The sequence below is a fragment of the Meles meles genome, chromosome 20 (genome assembly GCF_922984935.1).
Source record: "Meles meles chromosome 20, mMelMel3.1 paternal haplotype, whole genome shotgun sequence".
NCBI lineage: Eukaryota > Metazoa > Chordata > Mammalia > Carnivora > Mustelidae > Meles > Meles meles.
Genome location: NC_060085.1, coordinates 27,116,254 through 27,138,677, shown reverse-complemented (window position 1 = coordinate 27,138,677; position 22,424 = coordinate 27,116,254). Strand labels below are relative to the sequence as shown.

Genomic DNA, 22,424 nt, shown 5'->3' with positions numbered 1-22,424 from the left:
TTAGTCAGTTAAGAGGCTGCCTTAGGCTCTAGTCATGATCCTGGACTCCCGAGATCAAGCCCTGAATCGTGCTCACTGCTCAGTGGGGAGTCTGCTTCTCCCTATACCCCTCAGCCCACTCTCCTGCTCTCTCTCAAATAAATAAACACAAATCTTAAAAAAAAAAAAAATATTTGGAGTAACTGAAACGTGCTCATCTTGGTAGAAGGAATATAAAATAGTACTACCACTTTGGAGAATTATTTGGCATTTCTTTCTTTTTTAAAAGATTGTATTTATTTATTTGACAGAGAGAGATCACAAGTAGGCAGAGAGGCAGGCAGAAGGGGAGGGGGAAGCAGGCTCCCTGCAGAGCCAAGAGCCCAATGTGGGGCTCGATCCCAGGACCCTGAGACCATGACCTGAGCCAAAGGCAGAGACCTAACCCACTGAGCCACCCAGGCGCCCCATTATTTGCATTTCTTGTAAAACTAAACGTATATCTGCTCTATCACCCAGAATTTCACTCCAAGAGAAACAGAAACATACGCCTCATAATGACTTTAATATGTATATTCATAGCAGTTTTATCCATAATAGCCTCAAACTGGAAACAGCCTAGGTGTCCATCAATGAAATGGGTAAGGAACAACAAAAGGAGTGAACTGTAGTCAAGCTGATTCTAAAATTTATATTGTAGGGTAAAAGAACTAAAATAACCAAAATGATTTTGAAAAAGAAAAATGTAATAGGAATCACACTACCTGATTTTAGGAATTACAATATAGCTACAGCTATCAAGACAGTATGGTATTGGAGGAGGAGGGACAGAGATACAGATCAATGGCACAGGATAGACTCCAGAAATACACCTACACAGGTTTGGCCAAATGATTTTTGACAAATATGCAAAAACAATTCAATCGAAAAAGTAGTTCTTTCAACAAATGGTATTGGAATAATTGGACATACTTGAGGAAAAAAAACAAAGATGTCAACCTAAAGCTAAATATCATACAAAAATTAACTCAAAATAGATCATAGATTTAAATGGAAAACATAAAACCATAACACTTTCATAAAAAAGAAGAAAAGTCTTTGTATGCTGGTGTTAGATAAAAATTTCTCATATATGATACCAATAAAAGCATAATCCATAAAAGAAAAAAGTTGAAAAATTGGACTTCATCAAAATTAAAAACTCTTGCCTGTGAAGTATCTTTACAGGATGAAAAGACAACCCATAAACTGAAGAACATGTTTGCATATCACATATCTGACAAAAGACTTGTATACGGAATCCATAAACAGTGCTCTGAAGACAACGTAAGAAAATAATCTCATTATGCAAAAATCAATCAATGAAATAGATCACATAAACAGAATGAAGGGGGGAAAACTTCCTGGATACAGAAGAAGTATATGCCAAAATTCATGTTAAAACATTTCATGTTAAAAACATTTTCATGTTAAAAACATTTGTCAGGCTAGAAATAGAAAGAAACCACCTCAACACAATAAAGCCCATATATGAAAAACCTATAGTTAACATCAGCTAGCTCAATGGTGAAAAACTGAAAATTTTTCCTCCAAGATCAGGAAGCAGACAAAGATGCCTGCTTTTGATACTTCTACTCAATATAGTACTAGAAGCTCTAGTCAGAGCAATTAGGCAAGAAAAATAAAAGTAATCCAAACTGGAAAGAAAGACACAAAATTATTTCCTTTTACAGATGGCATGATCTTATACATAGAAAATCCCAAAGGGGCGCCTGGGTGGCTCAGTGGGTTAAGCCTCTGCCTTCGGCTCAGGTCATGATCTCAGGGTCCTGGGATCGAGTCCCACATCGGGTTCTCTGCTCAGTGGGGAGCCTGATCCCAAAGATTACACACACACACACTCCTGTTAGAATAAACAAATTCAGAAATTTGCAGGATATGAAATCAGCACTCAAAAATCGGGTGCATTTCTATACACTGACAATGGACAAGATGAAAAGGAGATTAAGAAAAGCATTCCACTCATAATAGCATCCAAAAGAATAGAATAATTAGGAATTAACTTAACCAAGGAGGCTAAAGACTTAAACACTGAAAACTATAAGACACTGCTAAAGGAAATTGAAGAAGACACAAATAAATAAAAGATATCCTGTGTTCATAGACTGGAAGGTTTAATATTGTTAAGATGTCCATACCACCCAAAGCAATCTACAGATCTAGTGCAGTCTCTATCAAAACCCTAATGACATTGTGTTTACAGAAATAGTAAAACCCATCCTAAAGTTCACATGGAATCTCAAGGAACCTCAAGTAGACAAAACAATCTTGAAAAAGAACAACAAAGCTGGAGGACTCAACTTCTGATTTCAAAACTTACTACCAAGCTATAGTAATCAAAACAGCGTGGTACTGGGGCGCCTGGGTGGATCAGTCAGTGGGGTGTCCAACTCTTGGTTTTGGCTCCAGTTGTGATCTCAGGGTCCTGGGATTGAGCCCTGCATCCAGCTCCCCACTTAGCAGGGAATCTGCTTGCTCTTTTCCCTTAGCTGCTCCTCCTCCTCTCTCTCTCTGTCAAATAAATATATAAAATCTTAAAAAAAACAAACAAACTTGTGTGGTACTGACATAAATATAGGCATGGAAACCAAAAAATAAACTAGAAAGGTCAAAAGAAAACTCCCCCATATATGGTCAAATCATTTTCAACAAGGGTACCAAGACAGTCAACATGGAAAGGACAATGTTTTCAACAAATGGTACTGGGAAAACTGGATATCTACATGCAAAAGAATGAAATTGGGCCCTACTTTATATCGTATACAAAAATTAACACAAAATAGATCAAAGGCCTAAACATAAGAGCTAATACTATAAAACTCCTAGAAGAAAATATAGGAGAAACTCTTCATGATATTGAATTTAGGAATGATTTCTTGGATATGTTAAATCAGAAACAAATGGAGGAGGGGCAAGTGGCTGGCTCAGTCAGAAGAGCTTGCAGCTCTTGATCTCAGGGGGGTCATGAGTTCCAAGGCCATGCTGAGTGTAAAGATTATTAAAAAAAAAAAAAAAAGTAAACTACTGATACACTCAACAACATGGATGAATCTCAAAAACACTTAGCTGAGCCAGACACAAGAGTACACGTCTTATAATTGCCTTTATTTCAAGTTCGAGAACAGGTAAATTAAGTTACAATGATGGAAATTATATCTGTGGTTGCCTGTGCGGTGATGTGTGGGGAATGACCGGGAGGAAACATCGAGGGAACTTTCTGAGGTGGTAGGACTGTGCATTTTACTGTGTTTAAATTACCTCTAAAAAGGTAGGGTGAGTGAAAAATCCCTCTTAATAAATCTCGTTTGAAATGACAAAGCCAAAAAAATAAATAATTTGGTCAAGCCCATAGAAGGTTGAAAATTTTGGATGAAGGCCTTTCTGAGGACTGACAACCCAAAGTGACTTGAGGACAACTGGAGGTAACAGTAATCACCTGAGTGTTCCTGTGAGAATTAAAGGAGCTGTAAAGCACTTACCACAATGCCTGGCACACAATAGGCGCTTAATGCATCAGTGAAAGCTCTGGTTCGCATTCTAGGGAACAGACTGAGCGCGGTCCCGGGAAAACCGGACTCGTTCATAAAGTGGTTACGTTCCTGTCACTAGAGAGTGCGCAAGCGACACCTGGTGCCCTGAGAGTTTCAGTGCCCTCAAAAAGCTGACCTAACAGCCTCAAGTTATGTTCCCTAGAGTCTGACTTTCCGTCCCCGTGCTTCAAGCACCACCACTTATGAAAGTGTCGCCGTGCTTCAAGCACCACCACTTACGAAAGTGTCCCCGACAGACAGCCCGCACTGCAGCAACCTCCCACTACCGAGGAAGTTAGCTGGAGTCCACCCCAGAAACAGCGGTGGAACCACCCTACGCGCCACCTTAGCCCCGCCCCCTCGGCCCCTCACCCCTAAGGGGATGGGCAGGGCACGCAGGCGCCGCGCCCTGCCATTGGCTCGAGTTGGCGGGGGAGGCGGGGCCTGATTAGACTGCAGTCCTGCAGTGTTGTCATTCTGCGACGCCTAGAGGACACAGTCAAGATGGCGGCAGTGTCTGGCCTGATGCGGAGACCCCTTGAACAGGTAGACAGCGACACGCGTGCCTGCGCGTGATTCCTGCCCACCTTGCGTCCCCTCTCAGCGTCTTCTCTCTCCCCTCCAGGTCTCCGGGCTGCTGAGGAGGCGCTTCCACCGGACGGCGCCGGCGGCGCTGCAAGTAAGTGGCCTGGACTCCCGCCGGGGCAGGGAGGGGGCCGTCCATCCCCTGGCGGAGGCCGGGGACGCGCCTGCGCCGTGGGGAGAGGGACGGCAGCGGGCCCTGGAGTCAAGGGATTCCCACGTCCAGCCTGGGATTCGTCGTGCTTCTGTTGGGACCCAGCACCGGACACACCAGCATATCACCCCCGCCAGGCTCATTGGGAATCTGTGGGACGATCTGACACTACTACACTAGACTTGACGCTTCTTCCCTCACCCTCCTTTTAAATCTTTACTGTACTGAAATACATAAAATCAATGTTACCATTTTGAAGTGTATATTCAGCGGCACTAAGTCCAATTACTACGTTGTGAGACCGTCACCACCATCCGTCTTCAGAACTTTGTCACCATCACAATCAGAAACTATCCTTTATACAGGAACTTCCCATTTCCCCCAGCTCTTGGTAACCTCTGTTGCACTTTATGTGCCTGTGAATTTATCTATTCTAGGTATGTCCTGTAAGTGGAATCCTACATTGTCCTTTTAGGTCTGCTTTATTTCACTTAGCATGGTTGTTTTCAAGGTTCACGCATGTTATACCATGTGTCAGAATTTCATTTTTTTTTAAAAGATCTTATTTATTCATTTGACAAATCACAGGTAGGCAAGGAGGCAGGCAGAGAGAGAGGGGGAAGCAGGCTCCCCGCTGAGCAGAGAGCCCCATTTGGGGCTCTATCCCAGGACCCTGAGATCATGACCCCTGCGGAAGGCAGAGGCTTAACCCATTGAGCCACCCAGGCCCCCTTCATTTCTTTTTCTTTTTTTTTTTTAAAGATTTTATTTATTTATTTGATAGAGAGAGAGATCACAAGTAGGCAGAGAGGCAGGCAGAGACAGAGGGGAAGCAGGCTCCCTGCTGAACAGAGAGCCTGATGCAGGGCTCCATCCCAGGACCCTGAGATCATGACCTGGGCTGAAGGCAGAGGCTTTAACCCACTGAGCCACCCAGGTGCCCCCATTTCTTTTTTTAAGGCTAACATTCTATCTTATGAATATACCTCATCTTGTTCATCCATTCATCTGTTGATGGACATTTGGGTGTTTTCACCTTTTGGATTTGTGAATAATGCTGCTGAGAACATTGGTGTGCAAGTATCTGAGTCCCTGTTTTTATTATCTTTTGAGCACCTATCTAGAAGTGGAATTATTGGATCATATAGTAATTCTGTGTTCTACTCTTTGAGGAATTTCCCACCCCCCAGCTTTTTTTAAACTAGAGGATTCTACCAATCTGTTTAGTAAAATAACTTGTAGATTCTGAAGGTAGTGTTTGGAAGTGCCTGGTACCTAGTGAGTGCTCAAAACATAGTTTTATATGGGCCTCCTTAACAGTTCTCCGTCCCACACTATACCAAGTGTGGAACTAAACAACCCAATATAATTTCTACTTAGGAAACTACTTATGAGCTGGTTTGGCCAGTAAACAGATTTTGTTAAGCTTAGATGTACATCAAGAAAAGTGTTCGAGGGGCGCCTGGGTGGCTCAGTGGGTTAAAGCCTCTGCCTTCGGCTCAGGTCATGATCCCCGGGGTCCTGGAATCAAGCCCCGCATCTCTGCTCAGCAGGAAGCCTGCTTCCCCCTCTCTCTCTGCCTCGCTGCATACTTGTGATCTCTGTCAAATAAATAAATAAAATCTTAAAAAAAAAAAGTGTTCGGTAAACTCATTAACAAATCCAGTGAGGCTGTATGATAAAAATGTTACTTTTCGAATTCTTTGAACTTTTAAAGAAAAGCCTGTTCTAGTGATAGTTTTTATATTATGTGCTGTAGGCAGCCTAGGTAATTATAAAAGGAAAGAACCTCAGTAGTATCTGAAATAATTCTGCAGTAATCCTTGTTGATTGATTTCCCCATACCTGTGACAGGTGACAGTTCGTGACGCTATAAACCAAGGTATGGATGAGGAGCTGGAAAGAGATGAGAAGGTATTTCTGCTTGGGGAAGAAGTTGCCCAGTATGATGGGGCATATAAGGTAACCCAAAATACAATAAAGCAATATAAATTGAGGTGGCTGTTGGCCCTCATGTACACTTAAAAGTAATGAGATCATTGTGTAATTTTAGGTTAGTCGAGGCCTGTGGAAGAAATACGGAGATAAGAGGATCATAGACACTCCCATATCTGAGGTAAGTCTTCCATCAGGAAGCAGACCTTTCAGGGGCATGTTAAAGTGTACACTGTTCTGATTTTTATGCATTTTCACTTATGTTTATATTTTACTTATAGATGGGCTTTGCTGGAATTGCTGTGGGTGCAGCTATGGTATGTAATCCTCTTTATGAATCTCATCCAAAGATACTTCTTTTAACATGACCTTTTAAAAACATTGTTTGAATTTTGGAGTGGTTGCCACTTTTTATCACTTTTTAGTTTTTTAAAGATCTTTGTTTTTGATTTGACAGGCTGGGTTGAGGCCCATTTGTGAATTTATGACCTTCAATTTCTCTATGCAAGCCATTGACCAGGTTATAAACTCAGCTGCCAAGACCTACTACATGTCGGGGGGCCTTCAGCCTGTGCCCATAGTCTTCAGGGGGCCCAATGGCGCCTCAGCAGGAGTGGCTGCCCAGCACTCACAGTGCTTTGCTGCCTGGTATGGGCACTGCCCAGGCTTAAAGGTGGTCAGCCCCTGGAATTCAGAGGATGCAAAAGGACTTATTAAATCAGCCATTCGGGATAATAATCCAGGTCAGTAGAATGACCCTTAGGTCTCTTTTGAACGTTAAAGAACTAAGTTGCAATCTTTGCTTGGAGGGAAGCCGTTAAAGGCTTCTAGTTAGGCTTAGACATATATAAAATGTCAATTAATGATTTAGAGATATGGTAAAGACTGTTTTCAAAGAGGTCGTTTTGTTTTTGCTTTTCTGACTGTAAAGGGGCGTGCTAGGTACCTACAACGCTGATTTAACTACAATAGTTAAAATTAGGATTGACCAGAATATAAATGCCAGTTCCTAAACCATCCTCTCAAGGCTACTAGACAAGTAGTTGTGAGGCTTCCTATTGGCACAGTGAAACTTTTTGCAAAATGAGTCATAGTGTTGTATATACATTTGGTCATGTAGTTACTTCTGTTAAATATTTGTATTTTTCAGTGGTAGTGCTAGAGAATGAACTGATGTATGGAGTTCCTTTTGAATTACCCTCAGAAGCTCAGTCAAAAGATTTTCTGATTCCTATTGGAAAAGCCAAAATAGAAAGGCAAGGTAAGAGCACTTAGTACATCTTAAATATTATTTGTAATCTAGCCCCTGTATTTATGTTGGTCAAATTCTTTTTTTGTTTTTAGAGGTGGGAAAAGGTCGGCAGTGGCAGGCGAGAGAGAGAGAGAGAGAGAATATCTTAAGCAGGCTCTGTGCCCAGCCAGCGCAGAGCCTGACTAGGGCTTGATCTCATTACCCGAAGATCATGACTTGAGCTTAAATCAGGAGTTGGACGCTTAACTGACTGAGCCTGCCAGGCGTACCTGGTCAAATGCATTCTTGAGGTTACTGCCGTTTACTTTGATTAGGAAGTTGTACGATGAGTTCAAGTTAAGAAATGTGTCATGTTTTGCTTCTACATTTATGCTTCCTAATTCTCAGTCCAATAGATTTGTATTTCATCTCTAGGAAGGCTAACACATTCCTCGCCTCCCTGGAACAGAGTTAAGTTGAAGATTTTACAAATGAACAAGAGCCACAGTGGCTGTGGGGCCGTACAGCATCTTTGGTTTCAACCTGGCCTCTGATCTGTGACCACTTTGTTTCAGGGACACACATAACCGTAGTTGCCCATTCAAGACCTGTGGGCCACTGCTTAGAAGCTGCAACAGTGCTATCCAAAGAGGGAATTGAATGTGAGGTATGTGGACATTCACTTCTGGAAAAATCATAAAGTTTCCTTTTAAATTTAAGACCCAGAAATAGGAGTTTGAATTCTTTAACAGGTTAACTGAGTGTAAAATCTTGCTTTGCAGATACCTAGCTTTTTACTGTGTAGGTTATAGATGTGTTAAAGTAGTACCTACTTTCTCAAGTTGGGATCCAGCCTGGAGCTGGAGTTCGGGAGAGGGCCAACCTTAGAAATCAGGGTCTAACTCCTTCAGGTCCAGGACCTGCCACTTGCTGGTTACACTTGGGCAAGATCTGTACTCTGAATCTTAGCCACATCGGCTGTAAACTGAGAATACATTTACTGTCCCCTCGGGCTGGTTGTGGGAATTACACATAGTGTAGGACCTGGTGCACAGTGAGCAGTCAGTTGGTAGTTATTAGTTGTTTTGACAAGAAGGAAGTTAAATTAGCACAGGAGGATAAGTGAATTCTTACCAGAACCACTTGTGGTAGAGATAAAGATTTTCATTTTAATTACAATTTCCCATTTTATATTTTGTTCTTGGTTAGGCAGATTCAATTTTCCTAGACCCAGAGATTAACAGGAAACAAGAGAGGGAGTGGTATTATGGGGATGAGACTACATTTGTGGTGCAGTGGCTCTACAAATCATATCTGTGTTGTCTGTTTAGGTGATAAATATGCGAACCATCAGACCAATGGACATTGAAACAATAGAAGCCAGTGTCATGAAGACCAATCATCTTGTAACTGTGGAAGGAGGCTGGCCACAGTTTGGAGTAGGAGCTGAAGTTTGTGCCAGGATCATGGAAGGTATTTCAGAGAAACTGGTTCAAGAATACCCAAACTGTAATAAACAGTGTGTACCTGGATACTGGACAGAGATTAGAAGCTAGGCCAACAGTCTGAACTTGACACCTTGGCATTTTTCGTTTGGGTCAATGGGTGTTCTTGGTCGGGGAGGGGTAAGTGTTTTTTAAAAAGCCAGAAACAAGTCCTGGTAATGAGTATTCCTCTAGATTTTCTCTCCTTTGGAGAGCCATACCTCCTATGGGAAGGTGGTGGTGCTCAGTGGCTTTTCTTGCCTCTCAATGAGCCTCCTTTTCTCCTAGGCCCTGCATTCAATTTCCTGGATGCTCCTGCAGTTCGTGTCACTGGTGCTGACGTCCCCATGCCTTACGCAAAGATTCTAGAAGACAACTCTATACCTCAGGTTAAAGACATCATATTTGCAATAAAGAAAACATTAAATATTTAATTTGGACTTGAATTTCAAGTCGTTGGGATTTACTTAAAATACTTGCTGTCTACTTCACCTGGATCGTACTGTAAGACCTTATGATTCATAAAGTTCTCTCTAAAGCAACAACATGTGTGTTTTTGTACTTTGTACTTGGAAGAATTTAAATGTGCTTGTATGTGGAAAAAACTCCTCTCCTGCCCTAGACTCCGTGGGGTTTTTTTCTGGTCTGTTACAATCACCACATTCTTTGAATAAGGCTAATGTAAAATTTTAACCTCTCATAAAGACAAGGTATGAATGTGGCAGAGTTCTGCAGAAAGATGTATCCAAAAAGGACAACTTGTATGTAAAGGTAAAATCTATCATCTACATTTGCTGTTAAATTGTTTTGATAAGAAATAAAGGAATTCCTAATTATGACTAATTGTAATTTTATATTCTTGAAATAATAAGCATGGGGTGGGTAGAGGTCTTAAAATTCTGCTAAGAATTTCTGTTAAGAAATGAGTGACACTAATCACCTAAACTGCCATCACACTTGTAACAGGAACTTGTCCACAGACTCTTCAAATGCCCAATTGTAACAGGGTTCCCCTCCAAATTAAATCAAAATTCATGTCAAGTAAAAAACAGACATTCTACCATATGCTGTCCTCTTTAGAAGTTGAGACAGAAACACAATTAGTTATAGAAGCATACAAAAGGTACCTAATTTAAATAGCAAGACAGGATTGTTAGCTTTTAGTAATTAAGAGAGAAAATATGACAAAAAGAAATAGACATCAGGTAGGTAAGAAGGAACAAGAAATACTGTATGGATCTATTTTTTATAAAAGTTCCCACAAAAAATTCCCACTTCAAATGCCTAGCCAAGCTACAGACACATTTTCTTGACACGGTTTATTTTAATAAAAAATACAGCTGAACATTTATCACAGATTAAATGAAACCATACACAATGACATTCTCTCTGCATAGTAACCAACACTGATGTGTGTACTTGAATTTTTAAATGGATTACTGATAATCCTTTAAAGTGCAATTTATTTAAGGGTTTAAACAAATCATAGGATAAAGGATCTAATAAATGAGTAACATTAGAAAGATGATGTATTTGGATAAATCTTTTAAAAATCAGAATTGATTTCTATGGATGCCAAATTTACTTGTGTTGTAATAATAACTCCCCCATAAACCACAAACTTGACTTTATTGCTGAGGATTAAGGAGATACTCTAATCGGAAAGTGCTTTTCCTGATCTTAACATTTTCTGCCTGTCCAATATACTCTTATTAACTAAAAGGAACTATGAGTTGAGTGGTTGCTTTCACAGCCCTGAGTTCTATAATCACAATGGTATTCCTGTTAGAACCTAGAGAAGGTTCCAGACTTGACTTGCCTGTCGATCCGAATGGAAAAGGAAGAACTCAGTTGCTTCTCTCACTCCATGACATAACTAGGCTTTAGACTACAGTGTTAATAATGTCTAAGATGAAATAAGGTAGCAAAAATGGGAGTTATCTAAGAAATAACCAGAAAATGCTTTATAGAGAAATGAGAGGAACGTTTCTGGGAGCCGTCTGATGGGAGAGGAGGGATTGCAACACAAAGGTCATTCACTGCTGTGACTGGACGTGGTCATTGCTTTTGTGTCCGTTTCCTTCAGTGGGTGAAAAGGTTGACTCCAATATGCTGCTGCCCCTGAAAGATGCCCATTAGAGGATGAACCATACTCCTTTAAAATGGCAATAAAGGAGCAAAATAAATATTTCTTAAGGCAGAAATGCCAGCCTGACTTTATTCTATTTGAATATTTCCCTCTTGAGAAGCTGCTTGTACGAGCATCTGCAAGACAGCAAGTGGCTGTCCGGCTCATTCATCCGGAAAAAGAGTACTTCAGGGGCTGGAGGTGGGAGGAAAAAACAAAGAACTTTTCCCTCCAAATGTAAACACGAAGCTTTAGCCGATCTTAGGAGCACTATGATCACAGGTTTCGGCTTTCCTCAAAGTTCCCTTTTGGAAATTCTGGATGGAGCTGAGTAAGGCCCCGCGGCTCACACCATTCACAGCCTGGGGCGGGAGCTGTGTAGGCGCCTCTGTGCTCGCAGGAAGCAAAGGAGCTGCTGGTGGTGGAGGCGGAGGCGGAGGAGGAGGAGGTGGAGGTAATGTAGACATCCCTGGGTGGGGGGTGGAGAAAGGGGACAGTCAGAATCATCTCTCCCAACCCTCCCCCCACACACATGCTACTGCTCAGTCCTGGGTAGAAGGGACTTCGATGAGCCTGCCAATGTTTTCCCACAGAGGGACCAAGATACCCAGTACTGTGTGGTTTTTTTTTTTAAATGCTGAACAAGAACACTAGAAGCATCAAAGGGGAATTAATTAAAGGTTGCCATTAATAAGTCACCTAAGACTGAATATCACAGATGACATGAAACTCTACACAGTGACATTCTCCCTGCATAGATGAGGCTCTAACTCCATTTCCAAATTTTAGCAGTGGTCCCCAAAGAAAAGTTCCATCAGCTGCTTCAGGCAGGTCCAGGGCACCTACTGAGCCAGCAAGACAAGACATTTGTATGCACAGAGTTGGGCTACCTGAGTATCAATCACTGACAAAGGACAAACATTTCTTTAGCTGCCCCAACACACACAATATTTGAAGGATGTGATTTAACAGAAAATGACAAGCCACTCAGGACTCTAGGCAAAGAACAGTGCCTGCTGGGTAGAGGGTTCCCCAGGGGCATGTGTCTTGAATAATCATTTTCTATTAGGCTGCATTAAAGAAATTTAAAATGCTAATAACTGTTAGCAGCGCAAAGCAGGGGGCAGAAGGCTCACTCCCTGGCAATAGTCTTAGGGAGGAGTCGTCCTCGGCACCTTCTTTCCACAGGGCTTCACCAGGGAACAGAACGGAGCTGCAATAACCCTACACCTTCTCTGAGCGTCAGGAGAGACTCCGCCCACGTGGCAAGGAGAAGGGAACGGGACACGTATCTAAAGCTTCCCTTAGCTTCCAGGCATGCCAACATGTGGCTGTTATAGTTTTGAATCGATGAATGAATTACTCTCCTAGGACAAAATAAAAGCAGAGCACAGCCAAAAAGACCTGCTTTCAAGAACTAGCTGGTGCGGCAGAGTTACGTGTCCTGTCACCTGGGAATCCTGCAGCTCTCCGTGACTCCCCTGTCTGTTTCTGGCCTTAGTCTCAGCCCCTCCTAGGGCTACACAGCAACCCATCCTGTTAGGTGTTCCTCCCCTCTAACCTGCTGCTGAACTGTGCTGGTAACAAGTAAACATAACCATCACCACCTGAGTTCCCACGGATGAGTGGTTCAGGATCACCAAATACTTAGCTAAGAGCATTCTTTTCACCAAGCGTGACACATAACAGTTCAAAATCTTGTATTTCATAGAAGACCACTTACCTTCCTTTCATCTTTTACTCAAACCTAAGCCAGCTGCAATTAAAGAATCACACAGACACATACATTCATGCTCTGCAATCTTAGAATTCTCAAATGATGAAAATACAGCAATATGAATAAACATTAAATACAGACAAATGAACAAAATGTAATTCTCACTGGTACTACATAGTACTACATAGTAACAACTAATGAATGAAGTCCTAGTATGTTCTCTGCCAGGGTGACATGGGGAAAAATGTTCACGGTTGTGTGTTACAGGGTTACAAAGATAAAAAGGACTTTAAACCCACAGTGTTTGCTGAGATGAGAACAGGGAGAATAAGCGTGCTAGAAGGGGGTTTTGGAGAGTGGCCAGTGAAATCCCAGGAGGAACGGGGTGTCTCTGAAGGCTCTTGGGACTCAACAGCAGCACCAAGAGTGCCCCAAGGAGCCAGCAGGTGCGGAAGCCCTGCAGTGCCGCCCACCGACCAGCATCTGGGTTTGACATTCAGGGCCTGCCATGCATCAGAAGGGGCTCCATAGTTTCTGGAGAGAAGAGGCACTGCAGGCTCCAAGAGGGAAGACAGGCTCCAGGCTGCAACAGCACTGGTTTTATGCTAAAGGCACAGAAGAGCCATCCGGAGACCTGCTACCCCTCCAGCCTGGGATTCTGGGAGGCTAGAGGTGGGTCTCAGCTGCTGGACCTGGATCTGGGTTGCCTCTTGGCACAGAACAAATCTGCTTGGCCCTCATGAGGAGCCCACCCTCGACTTTGGCTGCATTACCAGCCACTCAAAATTGTAAGTGCAAATTGACTATCTCGGAGTTTGGGAGTTGGGGGTGGTATTCAGTACATGAATCTGTATTTTTCCACGTAGAGGTTGAGATTGTTATGGCTTTAAATGAATCTCCTTGATTATGTAGGTAGCATAAATAAATAGACGGTTCTAAGTGTCAAAGAGTAACCTGTGCTTATAAAACAAATGAGACGTGAAGGTCTGTGCAAAAGGAGAGGCTGTTCATCCAAGGGTAAGGAACAAAGTCACCCTGGCAGCTGTCCCCAGAGGGCCGGACCAGACCCAAAGGGCCTAACTGTCCCACGAGGCCCCTTTCCTTACTGGGCCTGAGACAATGAGGGCTGATCTTCAGGTGTACACCCAGGGCAAGGCCAGACCTCATCTTGCCAGCTCAGAACACTCTGGAAGTGGGGAGGAAGTCCCATGGTCAGAAGGTCAGGAGTAGAGGAAGCAAGAACAGACGTAGGGACTCAGCCTCTAACCACAGGCCCAAACCCAAGATTTTTCGGCCTTTTCTTTTTACCTTCTCTATAGTCCACAAGCTTCCTTTAAAGTCTGTTGGGGCTTAAGCTACAACACGTTTTAACAGTTGGCAATACTGATAGGGGCCAAATTCAGAACTGGTTTATGTGGCCTGAGGCAGGCCTGATGGCCACTGACTCCTCCCCGCCAACAGGTACACAACAGCCCTTACCCCCAGGCCACAGACAAGACCAGACAGATTCTGTGTTACATTGGTTGCTAACTAGAATTTAAATTAAAAATTTAAAGGGGGGGGGGGAAGGTTGGTTGCAAACTGAATTCACTCAGCTTTGAAAAGTACTGGCTTCCAAACCCAGGATGAGGGATGCTCCCAAACAGTTCTCTTCCATCCTACCTACTCTTAGACAAAAATCCCAAAAGCCAGCTACTCTATCCTCCCCAGAATCCCATTCACCAAACTAATGAGAACCTGGCAATCCAGAGCCTCGATTAGATCTAGGGTGGAAAGCCTTGCCAGAAAGAGCCTTGGGGAAAGGACGTCTGGGGACTGCCCTTTCTTTGGGGCCAGCTTTAGCAGTGGGCCATCTACAAGTCTCTGCAGGTTTGTCTTTGTGGTCTGTGAACAGAAGCGGGGAGACCACAGGGCCACCAGACCAACACCAGACCTGCTAGCCACCCTCGAGAGGGAGCAGAGAACAGTGACCCCTGGAAGCAGACCGCGCTCCCAGCTCTTGGCAACTGCCTTTGTATTTTTCCTCAGGTAGACGAGAAGGTTGCACTCATGTCCCAACTCAGGAATTAGTAGGGATGCTCTAGAGAACTGTTTTTCCCTACTTTCCGTTATAAAAGCCAGTGAACTGTCTTCCTGAAATCAAGAACCTAATCGGCTAACTAACTCTTTCCCTGCATCAGAGTAACAGGGGAACCGATATTTTTGCTGCACCAACACTTGTGGGATCCTGCTTTCCAAAATGAAAATATACAAAAATGCCATGCGGTTGATTTGCAGGTTTTGAGCTGTGTTTTAAAACTACAATCAGAGTGGAAATGAAGATTCTGAAGGTCACGGTGAAAATGAAATGAATGTAGATGAAGTCATGTGGGTGCTTTTTAAAGATGCTGTATTTCGTTTAGATGTTCAGATAAGGAAATCATCCCAAATCTGCTTTCCCATGTGTTTATCACTTCAGCGATCGCCACACACTGGGCCCCATTTCACATCCAGAAACAGAGCATCTTTAAAGTTAGAGAAATCAGTATAGCTTACTTTACCGAAAATTCACGTTCAAAATGGTGCATGCTCTACTGAAAACAGCAAAGAGAGAAAGAGAGAGAGAGGGGGGACACACGTCATTATTCAGATTTCAGTGTCTGTTAATCAAATAGAGACAGCAAAATATTAGTCTGCACCACATGCTGATTCTTCTCACTGCCAAACTAAGACCCACTCCACCGCAAAATGCACTGGTTTGTAAACAAGACGGTGACCATTTTAGAATACGGAGAATAGGCTCAGACAGTAATCAGCGAGTCAACGTGCTAACAGAGTTGCCAGAGAGTCGCTTTCCTCTTCATACTTTTTTTGCGTCCCCCGCCCCCAGAGCCATTTAGACTGGGATTTTTATTTGTTTATAAGCACAACACTCACATCAGAAGACCTGTGAAGGTTTTAATCCCCGCCCTGCAAAGTGGAGTGAGTACAGGAAGTGCAATTAGTTCTACTGCTAAATAAGGACAGTTTATCAAGAAGGGAGGAAAACTAGAACTCATCACTTTTCCCAATCAAATCTTCTATAATCTAAAATGGAGACCTGCCTTTTTAAAGTCAGGAAGAGCACGAGAACAGGGTAGGTGGAAGGTGGAGTTCTTGGGCAGGGGCAAGGGGCCCCTCCCTGAAGGCCACCATCTACAGGCTGAATTTGGGCAGGGAGTGACATTTGCTTACTTGTGCTATAAAACATTAAAGAGAAAACAAGCCAGGCAAACATTGCTCTTGTCTTCCTTTTAACTGACTGGATTCCAGGTTAAATGTGAAGGATAATGCTCTTCCTGACAGAATCCCAGAGTTCCTGATGAACGCTTCGTCTGCAGAGGAGCTGAGAAATGAGGCCCGTGAGGGGCTGGGCAGGCTAACCACTCCCCAGGGACAGCTCTGGTAGGATGCTGGGGACACTCTACCCTGCGCCACCTTCACCCACACCAGCCTCACCCCCTTGGGCGTGGAGGAGGTGGGGAAGAAGGGCTGAAAGAGGGCAGGAGAGCAGAGCCAACATACTCTTCAGAGAAACACCAAAGGCTGATCTGCTCATCCCAAAGATGGCAACTGCTTTGTGTGTGTGTGGAGGTTTCGAGAAAAGGAAGCAATTCTTATGGCCGGAGACACGGATTCTGAGCCAAGAATGGGTTTCAGACTTTCACCTGGCCAGACAGAGTCTGGAAATTCCCAATATTCTAAATAAATATATCTCTTTTTTGTGTCTTATTTATTCTCAACCATCCTTCCTATTATTCAAGCTTTCAGCCACTCTGTGCCCATAAGGCTCTGTTGTCCCTCGTCTAGCTCGCTAGATTTGAAACTTCTCTCTCTCCCCACTCATTCTTACCCACTGAGTTTTCTATAAATTGCCAGCTCTCTCTCCAAAATGTCTTTAAATTATTAGCTGCAAGCAAATGGGCTAGAATTCTCTTGTGGGTCAATCATGGCTTCTACTTTATAGCACATACCGCTTATAAAGCTTTGTGGTGTACAAAACCTAATAAAGACCAGGAATTCTTTTAGAAGTCAGCTTCAGAGAATGGAAATTACTTGTCCAAGGTCTCAGCTGCAAAGCGGCAGAGCTAGGACTCTGGCCCAGAGTGCTCCGACTCTACCCTCAGGGCTTTTTTCAGGCCACAGAGCAGTGTTTAACAGCACACACCCTGCCGTGCACCCGAGAGAACAGGCACTCGATCAAAACCAACCCAGTAGGGGCACCTGGGTGGCTCAGTGGGTTAAAGCCTCTGCCTTCAGCTCAGGTCATGATCCCAGGGTCCTGGGATCGAGCCCCGCATCGGGCTCTCTGCTCAGCAGGGAGTCTGCTTCCTCCTCTCTCTCTGCCTATCTCTCTGCCTACTAGTGATCTCTGCCTGTCATATAAATAAATAAAATCTTAAAAAAAAACCAACCAACCCGGTAAATGTGCAAGGTCGGAACCAAGTTTGGATCCTGGCTCTAGCATCCCCCACTTGTGTGACCTTGGTCAAAGTCCCTTAACCTCACTAGGGCCTCCGTTTTCTTTGCCTTTAAAATGGAGCTTTGGTAGGAACTACTCTCATTGGAAAGGAAGGTATTCATAGAGGTTAAATCGAACCATGACTTTAAATTACATAGAACAGTGCCTTGCACAAAGTGCCTAGAATATGTTAGACGTGCTTATTAAAAACAATAACTGAGGGTCTCTTCTCACTTAGCTTTCCCAAAACACTCTTTTGCACACCTGTTTTAAAAAGAAACCACACACACACAATAGCAAGACAACAGACCTACAATAGCAAGACAACAGACCTACGCACTCCCAAAGAGAGTGCCGGGGTGTATTTGTGTGTGTGTGTGTATATATATATAAACCGGGACCTTCTAAACTACTCAGTTCTAGGAATAGAAAGTGTAAACACAAGTTGGTGATATTTACCATGAAATAAGTCAGGACAAAGAATTTTAAAGCTCTTGAAAGACTGACTTTCCAGAGGCAGGAAGTATAACCTTCAGCAGAAAAGAAAGGAATGGTCTCATTGAAAATACAAGAATTGAAGCAGAAGTTTTAGAGAATCTCACTCCTCCCAAAGGAATGACCAGCAGACCTAGGGAAATGGCATTTCTTCCATCAATCTGGTAAGGACCTCAGGAAGAGGTGCCATGGCAGGAGGGGCGGTAAGGAATGGGGGAGGCCCCAGCCCTTACCTGCTTGCTGGAAAGAGCTCATGAGAGGCAGACCGCTTAGCTTAGAATCATATGTCCTTCTGCCCCATATTAAAAGTCATGGAGCCTAAGACCACTGTCGACTATCATGAATGTGCTTAAAGCTGACATTTTCCGGAAGACAATGCAGCCAATGGAACTTGCCTAAGTTATATGTTGCTGAGCAAATGGGATCCCCAGTGGATTTACAGTATGCTTGATTAGAAGGGACAATGAGACAGTCTCCCCTTAATTCTGACCTTTTTGCCTTTGACAGAGAAGGGAGTCAACACCCAGACATGTAAAGTGATTCATCAAGGTCTCCCGATAAGGAACAGTGTAGCGATGGCTTGTGTATGCCAGGGGCTGTTCTAACCCCATACACATGGAATGTGCTGGATCCTCATAAAAACTCCTGTAGGCAGGCACTGTTACTATCCTCACTGACAAACGGGAAACCAGAAGCAAAAGGGAGGCCAACTGTCAGAACTATCAAGTGTTCACCCTCAAGTTTAGGTTCCCTGGCCCAAAGCATAGTTCCCAAGGGCTCCCAGATTGAGTTGTGTTTGAGATGCTACCTTGAGCAGGAATTGTTAGTTGAATACTATCCTTGAAAGTGAAGATTTTTTCTTCCTTTATTGAGAAAACTGCCTTTTATCATAAAGCTAGAAGACACTATTCTTCACTTGGTTCCCAGATAAGCATGCCTTTTGTTTTTTTTAAATGATAAACTTGGCCTAGAAATAAAGACATAAATTGGAGCAAATGTGGTTCCAGCAACAAGATGGGCAGTGTGCAGAGAAGCAGTGAGAAAGATGAGCCCATTAAGAAGCTTGGCCTCCTGTCTAGAAGGAGGGATCAGTCTAGGCAAGGACCAACCAGCCAGAAGATGCCACCCGTAGGATGGGAGTCTGCTCTCACCCAGCAGAGGCCTTGAAGGCAGAGCAAGCTCAGGCAAACCAGCAACAAGGATTTACCGAGCAGCAAACACAGGCACAACAGCACCAAGCCACTACCTGTCTGTGGCTCCCTTCTGCCTTGCACAGAACAGAAGCTGGTGCACTAGTTTTTTAGGTGGAGATTCTCTACTGAAAGAGGGGAAATACTGGGAGGAGAAAAATTACCAGAGTTGGACCCCAAGGAAAGCACTTGTTTAATTATGTCTAGTTCTTGGAGTTCTTGAGAGGCACTGGAAATGGGACTCCACACGAGCTAGGGCCCTGTCTGTCTATTCATCCCTGTAGCCCAGGACCAACCATAGTGTCCAGCACATTGCAGGCTCTCATTCAACGCATCCTGAGTAACTGAATGAATAAACTCACCATTTAGGGCCTGAAATGCTGGGTTGACAAGAGAATACTAATCATCACTTTTAAGAGATGCATTACAGTAAGTGCCCAGCAGAGGTCAGAGTAGAGTCACCAGGACCAAGACAGTTCATCAACAAATCGTGAGAGGAGATAAAGGAAAGGAGCCAATAATTGCTGGGAACCTACCACCTCTGCCAGGCTTTGTGCCTGGGTCTTCACAGGTTTTCCTGCTCAATCCTTACAACTCTCTTTCAGAACAGTCTGATCAAATTCACAGTAACGCCCTCTGCCGCTCCCACTCACCTCAACGTTTTTCCAACATTGCCTCCAATTACAACAGATCCCTTCTTCTTCTCTCATTCTAAAAATGTCCTCATCTCATATAAACCTGCTACAGTATGAGATAGCTTGAATTCAAAACACAGGTAAAATCAGAGGGCTCACGAAAAAATCCAAACAGATTGAGAATTCCCCAAGGCATTTAAAAATGAGAACTGGAAGTTAACTTCCCACAACCACTCTAATGCATACAGTAGGTGCTCTGTATGACTAAAGAGACATCTCGTGTATTAAAGAAGCCATTTATGGATTCTCACTCTTCATTCTCTCAATCTCCTTCAAACGTCTAAGTGGTGTGAAATTAATACCCTTTCTTCCATTAAGTGGCTGAACATGATCTGGGCAGTGGAGTTCCAGAAATTTCTGACTAGCCTATACAAGTCACCCCTACACAAGAGAGAGAAGACTGTATCCTTTCTTGAACAATATTTGGGGGCTTTCTTGTAAAAGCTGCTCATAAAGTTGGCCAGGGAAAAGAATATCATTCCCATGAACCAGGTACTTGGCTTCTCAAAACGGGTCCCGGCCCAGAACACTCAGCAGCAATCCACCAGGAACCATCCTCAGTCAGCAACAGGAGACACCACCAGCCAGAAGTAAGCTGTGCAAACTATTCCCTTTACACTTGCTTGTCATTTTCTCAGGAAGGTCAGTTAGAAGATTTGAGAGCAGATGGGTAACGTTCTTGATAGCTCCTGGGTGCTGCCTTAGGCCTCGATGAATATGGAACTGTCCACTCATAAATCAACCCCAGGCAGTGACCCTCCCTCCAGACAGCTGCAGCAACTCTTCCAAGCACAGCTGACAAGCTCTGAAAGGCAGAACCAGCTCCTCTGATGTTGAGAACATCTGGTTCCCTTAAGAAGTGAAAAGAAATACTGGTCCCCCAGTGTGTTTTTATAAGGCATGCAAAATGGTCAGAAAAGAGATACTAATTCAAAAAAGAAAGAGGGAAAGAATTAGAGACTATTCTTACAAATATTCCCCAAGATCAATTCTTCCTATGTTTTTTTTTCCAAACCAAACTCATGGTAATCTGATTGAATTCGCAAGGGCAAAGCAAAGACTAGTCACAGAAAACTACCCTGGTAAGTAAACACATTACAGAGCAGAAGAGAGCACGAAAAGTCACCAGGAAAGCAGAAGCTGGGTGGTTCTGTCGCTCCCACACCTTGGCATTTCACCAGTCCTGCTTGGTGACAAAACGACATTGTGGCTGGGCTCCCCGAGGGGAGAGCTCTGGCAGGACAAGGCGCCCCGGCAGCAGCGCAACTGTTTCGATCGGCTCAGCACGTACCAGGGCAAGATCTGATCTGAGAAGCCCAGCATGAGGCCTTTTTAGCACGAGAGCAGGCTGAAAGTGGAGGGTGGCTGCTACCTCTGAAACCAGCTACTCCAGTCCCCATGAAGTGGGACTTGGGACATCGAGACCCTCAGCTCTCCCAGTGTGCACTCCCCCAGGGCTCCCTGGAGAAGGCTGACCCCTGCGACGCTTACGCCTGGGCCAGAAGGCAAAGGGCCCCACTCCTCCTCCTGTTGGGTGAGAGGAGGGTGGCAGGGACTGTGGCTTCATCACTCACCTGCTGTAGAGGGTGGAGTCGGTGACGACGGGGATGTGAGAGGTGAGCTGGCCCCAGATCCTGCTAAGAGAAAACACAGACAAACCCTCCTGGGGACCAAAGACAGACATCTGGAATCTGGCCTGAGCGGGGCACCCACTGTTGTCTGAGAATCTGCACTTGGCTGAGTGGGTGGGTCTTGTGGTAAAAGGTGGGGAAGGACAGAGAATTCAGAGCCTGGACCCAGTGACCACAGGTTTCCCCCAGGGTGCAGGATATGCTTCGTCCCAAGGCCACTAAGGGCTCCCTGCCACCCGCTGCCTTCTACGCCCTGCCTGGGTTGAAACCAACTCTGAGCTGTCAATGGCTTGTGCAGTTGGCTATGGTTTCTCCTCCTGACCCAGCCTCTGTCCCTGCATAATGAATGACAAACGACAGTGGCCATAAACAGTACAGGGGACAAAGCCATCCAGGGGAGGCCAGTCCAGAGGAAGCAAGAGTTCTCCACAGCATCCAACTAGCGGTGCTCTCTGCAGAAGTTCCATTTAATCAGCAGCTATGTTCAACTAGACAGGGTCAGCCTGTTCGCTTTGTGGATCTCCAGGCCTCTTCTTAGATGAAATCCAGTAAGAACCTTCTTTTCCATTAAAACAACCTGCATATTCCCATATTCTCAGCATCTCCCCTTTGCTCAGGAGTCCCCAGAGAACATCCTGCTGGCCTGAGATGAAAGCAGCCCAATGAGCAGAGAGGTTCCTACATAAGCCTTTCTGCGGCCACGGGAAGCCCCCTTCCCACCACAGAGATCCTCTGGAGTGAGTGACCGAAGCTCCAGGGAGGGCCGTGATCAGGCCTCTGAGAAGCCTCCAACCATCACCTCACCTACCACCCACAGGATAGGCTGGGCACAGCACGGACATTGGGCGTGAGGAGAAACGTCCCAGTTAAACCACATCTCCCTCAAGCGGAGTAGCTTTTCACTGTTCACAATATTCTCTCACCTCCCTATAAATAGGAGAGGCGTTTTACTGAAAAATGAGGTAAAACCCAACGCGTCCTGTGTTTCCACTGCTTTCCAGTGCTGACGGAGATACGTAAAGGGGGAGAAGATTGCACTTGTGATTCCAGTGGAGTCTGGAGATGATCTGTTCCTTTCCGCCAATGGCTACATGGCTTCCCTGAACCTCTTGAGGGCGTGGTGGGGTCTTGGG

General features: G+C 44.3%; 2 protein-coding genes across 12 annotated transcripts in view; one reads left to right on the top strand and one right to left on the bottom strand.

Annotated features, from left to right (window-relative positions):
* Positions 1-22,424, bottom strand: part of PXK (PX domain containing serine/threonine kinase like) — a 110,971-nt gene that overhangs the window by 20,660 nt on the left and 67,887 nt on the right. For 2 of the 11 annotated variants that reach the window (XM_045990306.1, XM_045990315.1), the window contains 2 exons: positions 21,235-21,297; positions 9,402-11,552 (listed from right to left, as the gene is read on the bottom strand). In XM_045990306.1, the coding sequence (XP_045846262.1) occupies positions 11,335-11,552; positions 21,235-21,297 (281 nt within the window). In that variant the 3' untranslated portion in view covers positions 9,402-11,334. Of the gene's footprint in view, positions 1-9,401; positions 11,553-12,806; positions 12,840-15,335; positions 15,374-21,234; positions 21,298-22,424 lie in introns of those variants that run through there. The other 9 variants (XR_006816427.1, XR_006816428.1, XM_045990309.1 and 6 more) reach the window with 9 other exon arrangements.
* On the top strand, positions 4,029-9,794 carry PDHB (pyruvate dehydrogenase E1 subunit beta). Its single transcript, XM_045990316.1, has 10 exons — positions 4,029-4,115; positions 4,195-4,248; positions 6,160-6,267; positions 6,359-6,421; positions 6,522-6,557; positions 6,698-6,983; positions 7,391-7,501; positions 8,047-8,138; positions 8,803-8,944; positions 9,244-9,794. The coding sequence occupies exons 1-10, from the start codon at positions 4,074-4,076 to the stop codon at positions 9,387-9,389; spliced, it is 1,080 nt and encodes a 359-aa protein (XP_045846272.1). The 5' UTR covers positions 4,029-4,073; the 3' UTR covers positions 9,390-9,794.